General features: G+C 32.0%; 1 protein-coding gene across 1 annotated transcript; it reads left to right on the forward strand.

Annotated features, from left to right (window-relative positions):
- Window positions 1–3,208: 3,208 nt before the first annotated feature.
- LOC129905318 (uncharacterized) lies at window positions 3,209–9,072 on the forward strand. Its single transcript, XM_055980776.1, has 2 exons — window positions 3,209–4,144; window positions 8,779–9,072. Exons 1-2 carry the CDS (start codon window positions 3,209–3,211, stop codon window positions 9,070–9,072), a joined length of 1,230 nt encoding a protein of 409 aa, XP_055836751.1.
- Window positions 9,073–21,449: the final 12,377 nt, after the last annotated feature.

Below are 21,449 nucleotides of genomic sequence, written 5' to 3' on the forward strand. Positions count from 1 at the left end.
AAACCCTTGATTGGGCTATTTAATATATTTCTTATATACATACCTATGTATACATATATGTATATACGCAATTTAATACTTTTGAGTAAAACGTTTCCTCTGAAAATATTCACGTTGGAATGATTTTGGTTTTTGTCACCAAGTTGTATAATGTATACTTTTATTTGTTTTAATAGAATAAAATAAATTAAAAATTACACAAATATTTATATTTAATAATTTATTTATTTTAAGTTTTAATTTTAAAATCTTTACAACGTTTACTAGCTATTCCTACGGGTCGAATACTTTAGTTGTTAATTGTTGTTGTTTGTTATCGTTTGACCTAAGCTTTTAATCTTCTGTTGTTGTTGTTGGTGAAAGTTTGTTATTCTTTGTTTGGAGTTTTTATAATGATTGTGTTTTCTTTTTCTTTTGGTTTTATTTTGTTGTTGTTTATTGTTTTATTTGATTTTATTTAATTTTGAACTTTTGCATGGTAATATTTTGTCTTCTTTTAACTTTATTGTTTATGTTCAAAATTACAAACACAACAACAATAGAAAATCTAAAATACACATCAATAACATATACTAACATAATACCCCAAATTTTAACAAATCAATTCAAAGCACTAAACATAAACATAAACATAAGTTTCAAAACAAACAACAATATACAAAACATATTAAAACCAAAAACAAAAAACAAAATTCTACTCCGGCGTATATAAATTAAAATGCAATGATTGCAACAAGTTATATTAATACAGTAAAATAAGCAGAAAAAAGGGGTAAATCTCGGAATGAATGTTAGTAGAAATTTTTTTTGCTCAATATCTTCCTTTTGCCATTCTATAACATATCTCAAAAGTCTAGAAAAATCTCATGTCCGCTTGTCGCGGTTTCAAGGTCAAATCGCGAAATGGAGATTTTCAAAATTAGCAAAAATAGGCTATGGTATTATATACACATATGATACATGATTTCAAAGTATTTTTTAATGCTGATTCCAAAAAATCTAAAATCAAGACAATCTGACGTCTCTGGAAAAAGTTATACCTGTTTTTCATCTGTGAACTCATATTATTATAACAGTTTCAAACTTACTGCCGAAAAACCTTTAAAAGTTATGGTAGATAAACCAAATTTTGCATTAAGGTTTTAAGATACATTATCATTCAGAATCAAAACAATGCAATGCAAAAAACATTCATATCTATGACAAAATGGTATTTTTTTAGAAAAGGGGAAATTTTGGGATGTGCACTAAAAAACATCCAGGTACAATCTTGGAATTAGTGCTAATAGGCTAATTTTTTGGTTTCTATGTTTGTTTGGATATTCTATAATTTATGTCAAAAATCTAAAAAAATCTCATGTCCGCAAGTTCTAATTTTCCAGGTTAAACTAAGTTAGGTGCAGATTTAAAAAAAATAATAACAAAACTTTAGATTCTTATATGTATACCAACATATCCCATATCATTTCAAGGTATTTTTCAAAGCTCATTCCAACAAAACCCACAAACAAATCAATATGACCATCCCTGAAAAGTAATGTACCTTATTCATGTTGATCTGACACAAATATCTAAAGAGTAGGTTTTCAATTTTTTCAAATTTGCACCTTATCTTCAAACCAAGAAAATTAGGACTTGCGGACATGAGATTTTTGTAGATTTTTGAGGGTAGTTAAAGAATATCCAAACAAAGAGTAAAATGAAAAAATTAGCCTATTAGCACTTATTCCTAAGATGAACAAGAATCTTCATTAGTGCATATCCTAAAATTTGCCCCTCCATCAAAAAATACCATTATTTCGTAGGTATATATATTTTTTGTAATGAATTGTTTTGATTTTTAATAATGATGGATTCTTAAATCTTCATGCAAAATTTGGTTCATCTACCATAACTTTTAAGGGTTTTTCGGCAGTAAGTTTGCAACTGTTATAATAATATGAGTTCACAGATGAAAAACAGGTATAACTTTTTCCAGAGACGTCAGATTGTCTTGATTTTAGATTTTTTGGAATCAGCATTAAAAAATACTTTGAAATCATGTATCATATGTGTATATAATACCATAGCCTATTTTTGCTTATTTTGAAAATCTCCATTTCGCGATTTGACCTTGAAATCGCGACAAGCGGACATGAGATTTTTCTAGACTTTTGAGATATGTTATAGAATGGCAAAAGGAAGATATTGAGCAAAAAAAATTTCTACTAACATTCATTCCGAGGTTAAACCCTTATTTGACTGGATTATATCGGTAAAACAGGAAGAACCTTTGAAGAAAGATTCAAAGAATACAAACCCAAACCAAACACCAGATCAACATATGCATTACATTTAATAGAACACAACCATAACTACACAGAAATTGAAACAAACTTACAAACTTTACATATATGCAGGCAGAATTCTTGACGCGACGGAAGAATTCGAAATCTACAAAGCTAACAGACAAGAACAGGACAACATACTAAACGACAAACTAACGATTAAACCAAATGCATTAATTGAGACAGCTATAAAATTTGAACATAAACAATAAAGTTAAAAGAAGACAAAATATTACCATACAAAAGATCAAAATTAAATAAAATCAAATAAAACAATAAACAACAGCAAAATAAAACCAAAAGAAAAAGAAAATACCATCATTATAAAAACTCCAAACAAAGAATAACAAACTTTCACCAACAACAACAACAGAAGATTAAAAGCTTAGGTCAAACGATAACACACAACAACACTTAACAACTAAAGTATTCGACCTGATGATGGAAACGCTCCGAAACGCGTCGTCGTAAACAAATTAAAATAAAAAGTTGTAAAAAACTTAAAATAAATTAATTATTAAATATAAATATTTGTGTAATTTTTAATTTATTTTATTTTATTAAAACAAATAAAGCTATACTTTTGGTCCTGGTCTTGCGCAATTGAAAAATGAAAAGTACTCATGTTTCACAATTTATGTATTATTATTGATTTTCATTGTCCTATACCTATTCCTTAGAAGATGTTGGATTCATACGAACGCTTTCCTCGTTAAATTGAAACTATTTGAAAAGATTGGATGTTAAAATTTTACAAAACAGAGTGCAAAAATTATAAACTGGCTTCAGGAAATAAAATCAGAACGCAGAACAGCAAGGTACATCCTAGTCCGGGGGCCGCCCGAAGTGTTTGGGCGTTACCCTTGACTGCATCCTGCAATATGGTAGCTGAAGAAGACAATGCATCTAGAACAAACCAAGAAGTAGAACATTCACCCCTCGAAGAACAATGTGAAAATAATTTACTTAAAGAAAATGCTGACGGAAAAATGACTACAAATGCAGATGATATATTTGAAGTATTTAAGAATGGCGAAGTTGGTGAAGCTGAACTTTTGGTTGAAAAGTATGGTTTGGAGTATTTGTCTGTAAGAGATTGCCATGGCTACACACCAGCACACTGGGTTGCCTTAAATGGAAACGTTGATATGATGCGCTTTTTGATTGAATGTAACGCTCCTATTGACTTGCCTTGCTTGGGAATTCAAGGTCCTCGTCCAATTCACTGGGCATGTAGGAAAGGTTATGCTGATGTGGTTCAAGTTCTTTTGCAGACTGGAGTGGGAGTAAATGTTGCTGATTTCAAAGGATTAACACCCTTGATGACAGCTTGTATGTATGGCCGGACAGCAACAGCATCATTTCTGTTAGGAATGGGAGCATTAAATCACCTGACTGATATAAATGGGGATACAGCCCTTCATTGGGCTGCTTATAAAGGACATGCTGATTTGATGAGGCTTCTTATGTATAGTGGCGTCGAGCTGCAAAAAACTGATAATTTTGGGTCTACTCCCTTACATTTGGCTTGTTTATCAGGTAACACCACTTGTGTTCGTCTTCTTTGTGAGAAAAATAGTTTGGACTTAGATCCAAAAGATAAAAATGGAAAAACTCCAATAATGCTTGCTCAATCTCACCGGCATCACGAGATTGTTAAAATATTATACAATGAGATAAAAAAGAAATCTCGATGGATTCCATCAGTATCTGAGATATGGGGGATGCTATTTGGAGGAGCTGGAGACACTAAGGGACCTCTGTTGATGTTCCTTTTTTCGGTACTTCTGTGGGGATATCCTATGTATATGATAAGGGTAAGTTCTTTTATTTTTCACATGTTCAAGTAAAATCGTTTAAATTTTATACAAGTTATGTCGTTTTCCATTTAGATTAATATTTTAGTTTTTCTTTAACATTTTCAAAGAGGTCTGCGACCGCGTAATTTACAATTCAGAGATTTCAATTATAATCTTACAACTGGAACTGCTGAGGTTCAGTTGTGCGGATATGTTTTCTTTCAACCATATCTGGCAGATATGTTGGTGCATTCTCCCAACTAGATCATCTGGTTAGGTTAAATGGGCTGACAGCTGAAACGAAGATTAAAATTAATTTTGATCTGCTTATATCTCGAAAACGTGACGTCATAGATTTTTTTTGACTCCGGATTTGAATTTAAAACGCTAAAATCTATGAGAAAAGTATAATTTGGTTTACGGAAAAATAAATTCTCAGTTTTATTGAACATTGAAACTTTTCATTATATCATGTTTTCTTATATTTACTTAAAAACATAGTTGGCAACCATATAACCCCAATATTTTCAATTTTCTTATGAAACATAAATAGAAGAGATCTCAAAATTGTGATAAATTTAAAAAAAATGCATGAAATAGCGTAGTTAGAGGTCTTAAAGTGTGTTTTACTAAATTGGCATTTTTTGGACTTTGTTTTTAATAATAATAATAATAATAATAATAATAATAATTTAACTATATGCCTGTAAGACCTTAGGTCTTTTAAATGCAACTGCACGGCACTAGTTAGAAGGAATAGAAAGATAGGAAAGAATTTTTGTTGGTACAGTGAATTGAGAATAAGATGATTATTATCTCATAAAGTTCCACGGGTGGCTTCAAATTTTTTGATTTTTTTGTAAAGAATATGAATCTATGAATCCTAAATCTTAAATCTAACACCTTTTTGACATGAATTTAGCCCAATTTCTAGCTTATATACTGTTTTGAAAATGAAAATTCTATTTTAAAGCTCATTCTTTCTGCCATTTTGGAGCCGCCATTTTGAATAAAAAAAGTTGGCAGCCTTTCCGTATTCTCCATACTATAATCATTGAGTGTACCAAATTTCATGACTTTTCGTCCAGAAATGGCCATGCAAATGAATTTTGACGCCAAAAACGAGGAATGGCACCACTGTGCGGCAGAGTGCTGAACAGTGAGAGAGGAAGTGAGCAGTGTTTTCCTGTTCGTCCTCATTGCCGCAGCCTGTACATAGATCATCTGTGCTAAGCCCCATTTTCTATTCATGGTAGCCCAGTAGGTTATGTCCCGTTAAGACGCATATAAGGGAAGATTTACTAAGTAGTAAGATCTTATTAGATTTTTTCTCCTCGTAATTCGACCATAGTGACCGCAGGTATCTAAGAGGTTCCATCTTTCATTATGGTTTTTTGAAAAATATTGTTGACGATATTTCGTTTTATTTCACATTGAGGGATTCTGATGTTATGGTTTATGAAAAAAAATTTATTTTTATTTTAAAAAACGAAACGGCAACACCGGCAATTTTTAACACATAGATTTAAAATTATTTTTCATTACCGACGTTTAAGAACAGAAATTATCAAAATTGGATCAGTAATTTACTTTAGTTACTCCACTAAAACATAATAACGATAACAATGCAACAAAAACTTGCTAAATTGTTAAATAAATTGCATAAAATTGTTTATTTGCTTTATGCTGGTAGTAAATAACGTTTGAGTCGAATAAATAGCAATATAAACAAAATAAATGACTTTTAGCCGGGCAAAATGCTTAAAGTTATTCAAAAAACTTCCGAAAAAAATTTTGTTCGAAGTCGTACCGATAAATCGAAAAACTAATGATGCCAATCGTTTTCTCAGGTCCGAAATAGGGGGGAACAACCAACAGCGCACTTGTCTCAAAAACTTTTTTGAAAAAACTTGCACAGTGTAATTGAAAAAAAAAAAAAATAAAAAGTGGTATAAAAAGTGGTTGCAATTAAATATACATTGATTTATTACATGAATCTATATGTGCACACGCACATATGTTGTAAGTTCACTCGCTAGTTTTTTTTGTGAACTATATTTGGATTTCAAACTACATTCGGAAAATTTATTTAAACTTTTAAAGCTGTGAAATTAAGGTAATATTAGGTGTGTTTTTATTACAACTGGTCTTAACTGGACAAAAAAAAAACGCAGTCGGGGCTAAGCAATTTACATGTTAAATACAACAACACTTAAGCCCTGTGGGCTTAGTTGTTTAGCCCGGAGATTTCTCTGCGCTTAACTTTTTGAAGAGTTTTAAATCTGTGCTACCAAACTAATTTTTTCATAAATTGTTTAGAATTTGTTTAAAAACGTGAAAACTCACGTTTGGAAGGACAAAATGTATGAAAATAGTTTTGCTAGCATACATTTTTGTATGTCTTTGTAGAACATACATGAAAAATACAAGAAAATGACGAAAGCGAAAAATATGACAACTCTAAATTTTTTTTGTGTCTGCTGTTTTCGGAACATTCAATATACAGTGCTGCCAAGATTTCAGGTTAAGCCCCGTGGCGTTTTTTTTGTCCAGTTAAGACCGGTGGTAATAAAAAACACACCTATTATTATAATTAAAAATAATTTATCTGCTTTCTGAACATAGTTTTTGGTTTTTTATTGACTACACACGGAGAAAAAATAAGATATTATGAACCACCTTATTTCTGGTAAATTTAACTTTAATGTAAAGTTTAAATAGGGATGACTCCCCAATAAAATGGAATTTACCTTACTTTTCTAGTAAATTTATAGCTTATGACTAACTTTACAGTAAAGCCTTTTTTGTATGAATTTCTAATAGAAATTACTGGAAAGTTAGGTACATATTTTACCTTACTATAAGGCTGAAAATACTGATTTCAAAAGTAAATTGAACTTCTCTATATAAGGTATATCTATATAATATAGTTACAGATTGGATCAAATAAAGTCAATTTCATTTTTATTGATGACATTTTTCTAAATAAAACTGCATGCATTTATCTTACAAAAATTAAAATTAAAAAGGTAATTTTTGTAATTGTTAAAGCATTACTAGGTAACACGTACCAAATCCTCAAAGCTATTTAGAAGTAAGTAACGTATGACCCTGTTATGTTTTTCAATAATTACAAAATTACCTAGTTTTTTATAATTTGTGTAACAATTGTTGTAAAACAATTTTATTTAGGAAAATATCATCAATAAAAATGGAATTGACTTTATTTGATCCAAGTTTTTTCTAATTCTTCATGAATCAATTAGATTGAATGATGTTAATGCATATAGATACTCCTATATCAGGGATGGCAAACCTTTTTAGAGCCCCGTGCTATTTTAAGAAAATAATTTATTTGAAGCGCCTTTGGCGTGCCATACAGTTTCGATCTAGTTTTTAGTGACTAATAGAAACAAAAATAAATAATTTTAAACTACGCAGTTTTTTTTTTAAGTATAATTAAATGTTTGAAACTCTGTTTATAATTCATGTTAATAAATTAACGAAATTTCAGATTAACATAACAAAACAAAGAAACAAGAAATAAAATACAGTGAAGGGGATATTTCGCTGTGTTTCGTCAATTCAAGCAAAATGCAGGCTGTTTCATTTGACAACCTGTTTCTAAGAGAATTTTAAATCTTATTCACTTGAAGGTAGACGAAAACATTGTCAAAATAGCAAGCGCCTACTTTTTCAATCAGCTATATCGCGAATTGAATTACATTTTTCCATTAATTTGCAATTTACATTCTTCGTCGAATTGCCCTCCAGGCTCTCTAGTTCGATTGGTTCCAAGTCTTTCCTTGTTGCGACGAATTTTTGAGCACATAACGAACTAGATTGGACTTCATTCAGCAGCATTTCAATTTCTTCAATATCCACCCAATGTTGACAAGTAACGTTTATCAATGGATGTCATATCAGGGTACATAATGAACCTAAGCGTTTCCGATAACTCTTTCAGTTTTAAAAACCTTGACGAAAATTCTTCGACTGATGAACTAATTACCGATAAAAAGCTCTTCAGTTAGTTTTAGTCTGGTTTTTCATGTTAATTCAAACCGTTGTTAAATTTGTTCAAGTTTGGTAAATACATTTAGTATTTCAATATAATCTTTACTCAAAATTTGCAGTTTACCATTCAACTTCTTCCAATGAAGTTTTTTTTATTGTTGTAATCAAGTGAGTAGAAGAAGAAAAGAGTTTTACAGTGGAATAATTTCTTAAGAAAATTCTTTATTGGAAAAATCACTGAATCTCGCTCAAATGTGCAATAATTGTATTACTCAATTGGTGGTGTGCCGAAAATATTTCATGGCGTGCCACCAATGGCACGCTATCCGTAATTACGGAGCCAATAATAACGCATAAAAGAACACAAAAAGTAATGAAAACATTTCACTTCCAAAAGAAAAACACAAATGGGAAAAGAAATTTTTACATTTTATTTCTATATTAATTATTCCGCACCCGGACACCTAAAAGCTTTGACAAAAAAAAAAAAAAAAATATCCAAAACAAATGGAAAACAAAATGGCAGACTTTTCAATGACAGGAATTAAGATATGGGGAAAATTCCTTGAATTAGGTAATATTATAGCCTTAGTGTAAGGTAAAACTTATTCATAAAATAGTCGAGTGCATTAAAGGTTAAATGCTGTAATGCCAAAAGGCGTTTAACTCGGGCGGCAGCATTTTCTGTAGAGACAATTGACGAATCTACACCGATAGAAATGCTTGAAATTCGGTTTGGTAAATTAGAAACCACGTGGACAGAATTTTCTGCATGTCATAATGAGATTCTCGAACAAACCGAAGAAACGGAAGTTGATGAAATCGAAAATGAATTTTCGGCATTCGAAACAAAATATTTTGTAACGAATTCTCAAATTGTCAAAGCTATCAGCGAAAGAGTTAATTCCGATGAATTTCCAGCAATCTAAATTTCTAGAAAAACTAGAATTGGTTCCGTTGTCTTTTAATGATTCGAATAATACAAAACTTCCTTCGATAACTGTGGCACCATTTAGCGATCCGTTGATACTAGAAAAAATCTTAGTCCAACTCATAAATTTCATTATTTAAAATCCTATTTGCGCGGTGATGCAGTAAATCTTTTAAAGCACATTGCTATTAGTGATAAGAATTATGATGAAATATGGGATCGGTTAGAAAAACGTTACGATCGGTGCCAATTAACTGTACAATCATTTATAGAAACTTATTTGTCGCTTCCTTCTGCCAGTGTCTCTAATGTAGGTACATACAAGCATAAAGAAACATTTCTGACGGTGCCGATGAAGTCTTGCGTGGGTTGAGTGCTTTGAACAAATCAGGCCGCGACCCATGGCTTATTTATTTGTTATTGAACAAACTTTGATTCCGATTCAAAGCAATCTAGGGCAGAAACACATAAGCTCTCGGGAAGATTGCACAATAATAGAATTTTTAGAATTCTTAGAATAGCGGTGCGATGCTCTTGAAGCATGCCAATCTTTAAACAATCGTTCTGTCACATCGCGTTCGGGCACATTTAACTGGGCCTTCAGATTCATCTTCGCAGGGGCGTTTACAGGTTTGCTTCTTGGAGGGGGGTCATTGTTTTCAAAAGTTTTGATAGCACACGGAGAAAAAATAACCACCTTATTTATGGTAAATTTAACTTAAATTTAGAGTTTAAATAGGGATGACTCCCCAATAAAATTGAATTTACCTTACTTTTCTAGTAAATTTATAGCATATGATTAACTTTATAGTAAAGCCTTTTTTGTATGAATTTCTAATAGAAATTACTAGAAAGTTAGGTACATATTTTACCTTACAATAAGGCTGAAATACTGATTTTTAAAGTAAATTGAACTTCTCTATGGAAGGTATATAATTTAGTAACAGATTGGATCAAATAAAGTCAATTTCATATTTCATTGCTATTGATGACATTTTTCTAAATAAAATTGTATGCATTTATCTTACAAAAATTAAAGTAATAAAGGTAATTTTTGTAATTATTGAAAAGCATAACTAGGTAACACGTACTTAATCCTCAAAGCTATTTAGAAGTAAGTAACGTATGACCCTGTTATGTTTTTCAATAATTACATAAATTACCTAGTTTATTACAATTTTTGTAAGGTGCAAACAAACAATTTTATTTAGGGCCAATTTTTCAATAGTCAGTTAAACAGTCAGTTAGTACTTATTCCTAAGGATAGAGAAAAAATCAATTTTTCAACAAGCAGATATAGCTTATTCCTAAGAATAAAACTATCTGCTTCTTTCGGAGACGAATAAAAATTATTCTAAGGAATAATCTCAACAAAAATATTGTGTCAGTTGTCAAAGTTGTTTTGAAAGAATTTAAAAAAAAAATACAGTGGAACACAAGAAAACAAAAACAATCATGAATAAAAATGACGTTTAATTTTAAATATTTTTGAATTTGACAATTTTTTTTTTGTTATTCTGTAGAATAAATTATTCTTGGTTGAAAAATTCAATGTTTTTATCTGATTGTTTATGAGCCTAATAAATTTATTCGTCGAACAGTTAACTGACTGTTTATTAGAAGATTGAAAATTGGCTCTTAGGAAAATATCATCAATAAAAATGGAATTGACTTTATTTGATCCAATTTTTTTTCTAATTCTTCATGAATTAATTAGATTGAATGATGTTAATGCATATAGATACTCCTATATTATTCTAACACAAGAAAAAAATTTGCTATCCGTAATTACGGAGCCAATAATAACGCATAAAAGAACACAAAAAGTAATGAAAACATTTCACTTCCAAAAGAAAAACACAAATTTGAAGAGAAATTTTTACATTTTATTTCTTTATTTTAATTATTATTCCGCACCCGGACACCTAAAAGCTTTGACAAAAAAAAAAAATATCCAAAACAAATGGAAAACAAAATGGCAGACTTTTCAATGACAGCAATTAAGATATGGGGGACAAATTCCTAAAATTAGGTAGTATTATGACCTTAGTGTAAGGTAAAACTTATTCATAGAATACCTAGTTAAATTTGTAAAATATGTTTTACTAGAATCTTAAAGTGAAAAGAGTCATACACTTTTTCGAATAGAAAAGTTCCGAATATAGTTCTAAAAATAACCAAACAAAAACGGTATGAGATAATTGTTCGTCGGTCTCCACGAGGACAACGAAATGCTTGCGAAACATAAATAAAAAAAAAGAAAACGCGCATCGCAGAAGGACATGCAATGACAAAATGAACAACAAAAACAAACAAAAAAACTCAAATGTCATTTTTCCACACAAAATCAATGTCCCCGGCAATTGTTTGTGTGTGAAAAAGAAGTAGAGACTTATCAATTTCGTTGTGCCAAACAGTGTACTACAGAATGAAAAGTTAATCGAAATTTTTGGGTTACCATTTCGTTGTTTCATTTTTGTATGGGATTTTTCGTTTCGCATCAGCAGCGTACTAGGCTTTAGTTTTGACCATTTAAGGCTATCTTCTCCTTAACATAAACTGTACTGTACGAGTACTTCGATTGAATAATTTGCCTTAAAACAACTGTTCATTGTTTTGAATGTTAAAATAAAATTCTTTTTTACTTAATAACAGTGGTAACTTTTGAATTAAAATTCTTCCTAACCTCAGGTAAACGAATCGCAAAGTTTTGTAAAAAAAATTGCATTTGAAAATATAATTTTTTTTTCAATCGTCAGTTAGACTATCAGAAGAATGAATGTCAATATAAAAAAAATTGTATTCCTAGGAATAAGCTCTAACTGAGGTTTATCTGACTATCTATTAAAAAAATTAGCCCTAAGTGATATTTAACTATAATATTTAATTTGCCTTAGAAAAGGTTGCTTACATTCGTATCTATAATCAGTTTGCCATTAGCAAAACGATTGTTGTTTAAAAAATGTAACAGAGTTAGCTAATCTAGTACAAAATACTGTTATTTTCTGTAAGCAAACAAAATTCAAATGTATTAAACTGGAACATTGCAAAACACTAAAAAGATTTGAGAAATGATATCCTTCTTTAAAATTTTGCCGATGACAAATGTTATCAACAGAATTGACCTCCACACAGCAAGGAGGCCACAGAAAACTTTCCTATTTAATACATATTTTATTCAATTCATCATAAATAATCATGAAAAAAAAATAAAAGATTGTTTTTAGATATACCTGCTTCTTTTATTTGCTGGTAAGCAGTGACTTGCCCTTAAGAGATGATTTTTGTGTACCTACCCAATTCAATTCCTTTTCAAAAGCTGTGAAGATAATACTTATTCGGATTTTAAATTAATACAATTCTAAAACACAGCTGAACTAATATTATCGAACGAATGAAAATAATCCTAATCCAGCATAGCGTTCGCTAAAAACATTACCACATCCCCAAAATATGGTAGAATAGTTTTTTTGAATACCAAAAATTTTTTTAACTTTTAATTTTCGTTCATTATCTAAAACTTCAACATTTTGAAAATCATCTTACTCAAGAGATTTCAGTATCACATAATAATTTCTTTTTTAAGATCTGAGTTCTTGGGGGGGGGGGGGGGGGGTCATGACCCCCATTAATAAATCATTCGCTTGAACTTAGCTGTCGCAAGAAAACTCGTCTACCAACCATCTTGGCTAAAATTCAAGACATTCAAGGAAATTTGGAAAATGTCGGGTGCTTCTTGATTCCGGGTCACAGTCAACATTTATTGTTGAATCTTTGGTTCAAAGACTCGGTATTAAACGAACTAATTCGAAAATTCCTATCCTCGGTTTATCATCAACGGAAGTGGGATATACAGTGCGGTTCACTCGGTTAGACGCAATTTTCGTTTACATAAATTTCATTTTTTTTGTGTTTGTGCAAGAATAACCAAAAAAATGTATTTATTAGAATAGTTATTTAGTTCTAAATGGAAAAACAAAAAGAAATAGTGGGTGAGTGGAAGTTAACGGTACTGTTTACTCCTTCTTGTCTCTGTTGTAAGAAAAAGGGCAGTTTTTTTTTGGTTCACATGATTAGACGCACACCTTGAATTAGTTAGTTTGGCGAGATCTTTTGCGATGATTTGATTAAATTTGGAAGATTAAGCATCAAGAAGTTATTTTTTCGTGATTTTCATTCTGGAAATCTGGAAAAATAACGCGTTGGGCTAGAAAGGTTTTTCCATAAGCACCATTGCCAAAAGAATAGGATAAAGTGACCATTTCGAGAGGAATTATTTTAAAAATAGTGCCTCCTATGAAAAACACTTCAAGGGAGGAACAATAGAAGCTTTAACACCACAGGAAAAAAGAAAATTTATGAAAAAAGCGTCGAAAACAGTTCTATCCCCGAGCAAAATTAAAGAAAAAGCTGGGATAACGGCAAGAACATCAACTTTTCGGTGAACTTTTTTGAATGCTGAACATCCTAGATTAAGACTGGGTGTCCCCGAATGACGAATTCAGACTTCATGTAAATGAGCTTGAGTGTTTTAGTGACCTTTCTTCGCCATACATCTCTCACGTTCAACGTCATCTCAACTCAGTTCTCTCTCGGTGTCTTCATTTGCATTCTCTTTCCCTTTCTAGAGAACCAAAGCCATACAATTGTAGTTAGGTAAAAAAAAGCAACATCAAGGAAATAGCCAAAAAGGTTTGCAAATGTACATATATAAATTGGAGAATCGTTTTGCATTGCGGATTTCAGTGTTGAACTTTTCTATCTTTCTGCGCATCTATGATCTATGTATACCCATTGTATAAAAAGACAAGGTATGATCATTAGAGCCGCCATCTTACAAAATGGGGTAATAAGGTTTTGACGTTTGGCATTTGGCAATGTCAAAAGCAACAACAATTTCCAAGACAAATTTGTTTACAACAACAATTTCAATGGGTTGGGCTGTCAAAACCTTAAGTAGCCATAAGTTTTGACAGTTCTCGATACTGAGTTTTTTCTAATGATCATACCTTCTCTTTTTATACCATGATGTATACCTACATCACTTGGTAGGCGTACTTGAGTAAAATTAAAAATGCAAAAAAAATATACCTACATTCAAATGGCCATACTTCGGTTAATTTTTATTGAAAAAAATTAGTGAGTCCAGCATTAGGAAGAAAATTGAATCTTCTTTTTTTCTTTAGAGCAACGTTGATGCCTATCTCAACAAAAAAAAAAAATACGACTAAAAAAACAAAAACACTCCAAATGAAGTAATTGAAAGCGGAACAGTTGTTGGGCGATTTCATTGAAAAAGACAATTTCATCCATAATCGAATTCTAAAATTTGATTTTTGTATAAGAATACGAAATACATTACAAACCGCCTTTGTCTTTCCAAATTTTTTGTAAATAGAAAAATAAAATCCACATAGTTGCTCAGAAGCACAAAAAAGTACGAACTAACAATAGTACCTTTATATAAGTTAACTCCACATTTGTTGAAATATTTTTGTTGGTCAAGCATTACCTCGATATGGGTTCGAGGTCACCGAATATCAAATGCATTGCACAAGCCACGAGTGCAATGACCAACAGCAACATACTTCTGCCATACGTTGCAGTCTGGACTGTGTGAAGTAAAAACAACAAAGTCAGCTAAATACAAAGTGAAGGAAGGTTTCGCTTAGGAATTATCCATTAAGTTAGTTTAGTTAGAAATTGTAACTCGTAGACAAAAGAAATATTATGAGAAAATAAAATAAAAATAATTTTTTTTAGTAAAATAGTTTAAAATAGTTTAATTGGCGCCCAACACGGTTTTTTCGAACTAATGCAGTAAGTCGACCTTAATAAGCTCGCCGCGAGTGAATAGCCGAATAAAACAAACAAAACAAAGGAACGCAGTCAATCGATCGAGAGACGAGAACACGAGGGAGTGTGAAAGAGTTGCCCGAGTAGCCTAGGCAAAAGAGAAACCCAACCTTTCACCAGCGTGGGATGTTCCGAATAATAGTACTGTAAGAACTTAAATTAAGAAGTGAATTAAAATTTATTAGTCAATTAAGAAATTTAAGAAAAATTTATAAATTTAAGAAATTTTTTCATTGCATTATTTCATTTCAAATCAAAAAGTGAATTAAATTTTTTTTAACTAAATTCTTTAAATTTAAGAAATTTTCCCATTACTTAATTTAATTTTTAATCCAAAATCTTTATTAATTTTACTACCAAAATTGGAAAATCAAAGCATTCTATGCCCCCTCCTAGTGGAAGTGCAACCGTAAAAAACAGTAATAGAGTTATTGCCACAGCAGAGCTCGAAAATCTGGTTACAAATATAGTTTCAAGAGTGTGTAAGGAACAGTGCAAAGACATAGTTCAAACAATTATAAATCCTCATGCCAACTTTTACAAGGGTATAGAGCAAACTATTGATGCTCAATTTTCCGGGAATCTAAATGATCTCTACAAAGTACCTGTTGTGGTACGAACACTAAGGGAATTCTCAGGAAACCCTGGCGAATATAGTTCTTGGAGAAAAAGTGTTGAGAGGATTCTCAACATTTACAACAATCTTAAAGGTTCACCAAAATACTTTGGTATTCTTAATATTATAAGAAACAAAATTGTAGGTAATGCTGATGCAGTTTTAGAGTCATACAACACACCGTTAAACTGGGAATGTATTTCCAAATGTCTGACTACTCACTATGCTGACAAACGAGACCTTGGTACACTCGAGTACCAAATGACTACTCTTACACAGAGTCATAACACTGTTGAGCAATACTATCAGATGGTATATCAACACTTATCACTGATATTTAACAAGATATCAAGCATGAATATTTCCACAGATGCAATGCATCTGCTAACGGAAACCTATCGAGACAAAGCTCTTGATACGTTTATAAGAGGTCTTAGAGGCGATCTACCTAGACTATTAGGTATTAGAGAGCCTGTAGATCTCCCACAAGCGCTATATTTATGTCAAAAGCTTGAAAACCAAATCTTTCGATCACAACATGCTAATATTCCTAACAAAAAACCAATCCCAGAATTACCATCCCGCAGACCAGCCCCTGTTACACAACAACAACAATTTTTCCTACATTTAGCACATATTCCACAATACCCTCCACAACGGTCCCATTATCCACAAAATTCCCAATATCCTCAATACCCCCAACAATTTCAACAACGTTACCAATACCCACAACAAAACGTTTTTCAACCACAAAAACAATATGTCCCACCTAGACCGACCGCTCCAAAACCTTTTCCAAGACCAGTGCCAATGGAGATCGACCATAGCATGCGCTCAAGAGCAGTAAACTATATGAATAGACCAAAACCCCACAACCCATTATTCGGTAAGAGACCAAATGAACAAAATATTTCATCCCCATCCTTACAAGCACATCCACCTAAAGCCCAAAGAAATTTTCACGTTTCAACAACACCAGTAACTTCTAATCCCTATCCTGATCAGTAAACAATCCAGATTTTGAACAAGGTACCGACCAAATTAACATGGTTTCAAATAATGTCTATCCTGACCAACCTGACATCAACTCTTATAATTCTCTCCTCAATTCTATGAATGAAATAGAAATTGGAGACGAATCACTAGAAGAGAGTATATTGCAAACCAAAACAACTACGATGTACAACTTAATGATTATGCAGGTAGAATTTTAATTATGATGGTAGAATTTTAAAATTTTTAGTCGACACAGAGTCAAATAAAAACTACATTCAGCCAAGCTTAGTAAATAACCCAACTCCTAATAACCAAAACTTTTTTGCAAATTCTGTTGGCGGAAAAGTCGAAATTACCCAACATACTATGATAAATCTATTCGGTATTAATTCCACTGGTTTACAAAATTAAACTTTTTGTTTCTTGCCGGAACCAAAATATACTTTTCTGAAGGTTTTTGGTGTGCTGAACTCGAATCCGAAGTCAAAAAAATTCTAGCAGCTCGCGTTTTTGAAATATTACCGTTAGAAAATGCAAAAAAACGTTTTTTTGACTGCTTCGGACTTTTTTTTTTTCATGTAAGAAAATTTTTTAAAATTAATATTGTAACGGTTTTAATAAGACCTGTTTTTCTTCTTTCAAAATCTGTTTAAATCTTTCCGATATCTTTCGTATAGACCGAGATATCTTAAGATGAAGTAAGTGTGTTTTGCTCAAAAATCATAGAGGATGTAATAACTTTATAATACATTGGTAAGCCAAGCAGCAAAATTTTAGCTGTTGCTGACTTCATATTTAATACCCTTTTCAAAAATGTAATTAAAAGACTTTCATCAGCTCTAGTTTCTTAGTTTCAGCAAAGAAGATATAAAACAGAAAAAAACATGTATTTACATAAATTTACATAAATACATTTTCTTACATGAAAAAAAAAACGTCCGAAGCAGTCAAAAAAACGTTTTTTTGCATTTTCTAACGATAATATTTCAAAAACGCGAGCTGCTAGAATTTTTTTGACTTCGGATTCGAGTTCAGCACACCGAAAACCTTCAGAAAAGTGTATTTTGGTTCCGGCAACAGAACCCTTGTTAACCAGTGTAATATTCAAATAAAATTCTTTATACTACCCACACTTAAATCCTTCCACGGAATTTTAGGCAATGACAGTCTTAAAGATTTGTCAAGGCCCCAACCCATAGAATTCGTTGCGTCCGTTCCGTCAATGCATCCGTTGAAGTTGAAGTTTGGGACAGAAAGGGGTGACCCATAGAATACGTCGTACGACGGATTGCTTTTTGACAGCTCACTTCAAATTCCAAGGTGTGTTCGATATTTTATCGCTGAATGTGCACTAAGGAAGTTCTGATGCAAGAAATTTTCAACTATTATTGTTGTTCTTTTTTTTAATAAAATTAAATGCACGATAAAATTAAATGCACAATACAGATTTCCTGTAGGTACTTGCTCTTCAGTTAAAAACAATTTTTTATAACAAATTATGAGTTGTAGGTATGACTTTGGCATAGTAAAATTGAACTCTACAACAGAATTTGAGTATTTAATTGATATAATTTATTAGATATATCATTAAATATTACTTTTATTACATTTTATTTACAAATATACAATTAAAGTTCACAATTCATAAGATCGGTGAAGGAAAGAATGCAGTTCTTAGATCTATTGTTGACAACCAATGTCAAAGCATACGACGGACGAAAAAGTAGAAAGTTGGGCAACTTCTTCCGTCGAATCCGTCCGTCTCCGTCCGATCCGTCGCTTATGGGTCGCTTCCCATAAGAACGTGTGTATTTTATCGAGCTGTCAGTTGAAAACTTCGACGGAACGGACGCAACGGATTCTATGGGTTGGGGCCTTCAGCTGTCATTTTTACAGAAAAGAATTATATGCTTATAAAAGGTAAACTTAAAATCAGACTCAAACAACAAATTTCCGAATCAATAAACTCTGTCACAATTAGAGACAGCCACATGTCACAAAAACAAAAATTAGAACTTCATAAACTTACAGAAACATATTCAAATTTATTTGCCGAACCTGATGAAAAATTAACTTTTACTACGACAGTTAAAGGTAGAATTAGAACAGAGGATGATGAACCAGTCTATACAAGACCCTATCCATATCCAATGTCATTAAAAGATGAGGTTGAGAAACAAATTAACCAACTTCTAAAAGATGGTATTATTAGACCTTCACGGTCCCCGTATAATGCACCAATATGGGTCGTACCCAAAAAAGATGATGCATCTGGAGAAAGGAAATATCGATTAGTTATCGATTACAGAAAACTAAATGCTATTACTATTCCTGATCGCTATCCGATCCCCGAAATAAACGAAGTTTTATCCCAGCTTGGACAGAACAAAATTTTCTCAGTACTAGATCTCAAAAGTGGTTTTCACCAGATACAACTTCACGAAAATGATATAGAGAAGACAGCTTTCTCAGTCAGCAATGGAAAGTACGAATTCGTTCGACTTCCATTTGGGTTGAAAAATGCACTATCAATTCTTCAACGAGCTCTAGATGACGTTCTACGAGAACATATAGGCAAGATATGTTTCGTCTATATAGATGACATAGTTGTCTTTAGCAAAGATGAAGAATCCCATTTCGTTAATTTAGCAAAAATTTTCGAAACTCTTCAAAATGCTAATTTGAAAGTTCAAATGAAAAAATGTGAATTCCTTAAAGACAGCGTAGAGTTCCTAGGATTCATCATATCTTTAGAAGGAATCAAGACAAACCCCAAGAAAGTGGAAACAACTGCCAATTTCCCACGTCCTATAACGCTTAAACACTTAAAATCTTTCCTAGGCCTATCAGGGTTTTATCGAAGGTTCATTAAGGACTACGCAAAACTTGCGAAACCCCTGACAGCCCTTTTAAGAGGGGAAGATTTACGAGTGTCCAAACAAGCTTCCAGCAAAAAAATTATACACCTCGACAATGAAGCCCTTGAAGCGTTCGAAAAAATAAAAAAATCCCTTATCTCAGAAGATGTAATCCTTACATTTCCTGACTTCAAGAAAGAATTCCATCTTACAACGGATGCCTCTAACTACGCTATAGGCGCAGTACTAGAACAAGAAGGTAGACCTATAACGTTTATCTCTCGAGTTCTTTCGCCATCCGAAGAAAATTTAGCAACCAACGAAAAAGAGATGTTGGCCATCATATGGGCAGTTGATTCTCTTAGAAATTACCTTTACGGTTCAGCAATTGTTATAATTTTCACCGACCATCAACCACTGACTTACGCTCTAAGCAATAAAAATAACAACCAAAAGCTTAAACGTTGGAAGAACACACTTGAAGAATACAAACATAAAATAAAATATAAACCCGGTAGAACCAAGGTTGTAGCTGACGCTCTATCTAGACCACCAGTAGACACCAATGTCAACACACTGACTGTTACTCAACACAGTGATGAGAGTTCTAGTCAGAACCTCATTCAATTCGCAGACGAACCTGTAAATGTCTTCAAAAATCAGATTATCCTATCAAAAGGTACTGAAGCTTCTTACAAATTTGAAATTATATTTCCAACATACCACCGACACACAATAATAGAACCAGAATTTTCTAATGAAAAAATTATTGATATCCTTAAACGCTACCTTAATCCATCTGTCATCAATGGCTTACAGAGAACTGAAAGAATCTTAGGCCAAATTCAAGAAATCTATCCTATTCATTTCAAACAATATAGAACTAGATTTGCTAGAAAAATTGTCACAGACTTAGTAGATGAAGAACAACAAGAATCTGAAATAATCAAAGAACATAACCGTGCACATAGAAATAGTAAAGAAAATAAATTACAGATCTTGAGCAAATTTTATTTTCCTCAAATGCGTCGTAAAGTCGAAAAGATAACAAAAAACTGTATAACATGCAAAGAACATAAATACGACAGACATCCTTCCAAGCCCATGATCCAAGCAACCTACATACCCTGGACAAATATTACACATAGATATCTATTTTACAAACAAACGAGTTATCCTGACAGCTATTGACAAGTTTTCAAAATATGCTTTAGTAAGAATCCTAAAATCAAGATCCGCTGAAGACATAAAACAACCTCTAAGAGAATTAATACTATCCTTTGGCGTTCCACAAAGTATTGTCGTAGATAACGAAAAATCCTTAAACTCGAATTCGGTTCTTTTTCTTTTAAAATTTTTTAATATAAATGTTTTTAAAACACCTCCATATACGAGTACAGCAAACGGACAAATAGAACGTTTCCACTCTACACTTTCCGAAGTAATTCGATGCTTGAAATCTCAAAACCCACACTTTACATTTTCAGAACTTCTTGACAAATCAATATTTGAATATAATAATTCCATACACTCGACTACAGGCAAAAAACCCATCGACATATTTTTCGCAAGAGATCTAGCAAATAATCCGGAACAACTTGAAAAAGAAAGAGAAAGAACGACACAGAAAATTAAAGAAAAACAAGACTCTGACTTAGAATACCATAACAAAAAGAAAACCGTTGTTAGAGACTTTTCCATTGGAAAAATTATTAACGTAAAAGTCAACAAGAGATTAGGAAATAAACTATCTCCCAAGTAGAAAAGAAATAGTAAAAGAAAATAAGAACTCAACTGTCGTTACAAAATCAGGAAAAACCATACACAAAAGTTTAATTAAAAATTAATTTCCTCTCCTTCCCTTTAGGTTTTTGGTATACCTCTGAACCACAAATGCCAGTGTCAAAATCCTTGACTATACGAACTCCCAACTCATAGCCATCAACTCGGGAAATGTGAAAGTTTAAACAGGGAACTTCAAACTGATACATGTCATAGACATGGATCTTTATAGAAGAAGCCTGAGTGCTATCCAGGAAAAAATACAAG

The sequence above is a fragment of the Episyrphus balteatus genome, chromosome 1 (genome assembly GCF_945859705.1).
Source record: "Episyrphus balteatus chromosome 1, idEpiBalt1.1, whole genome shotgun sequence".
NCBI lineage: Eukaryota > Metazoa > Arthropoda > Insecta > Diptera > Syrphidae > Episyrphus > Episyrphus balteatus.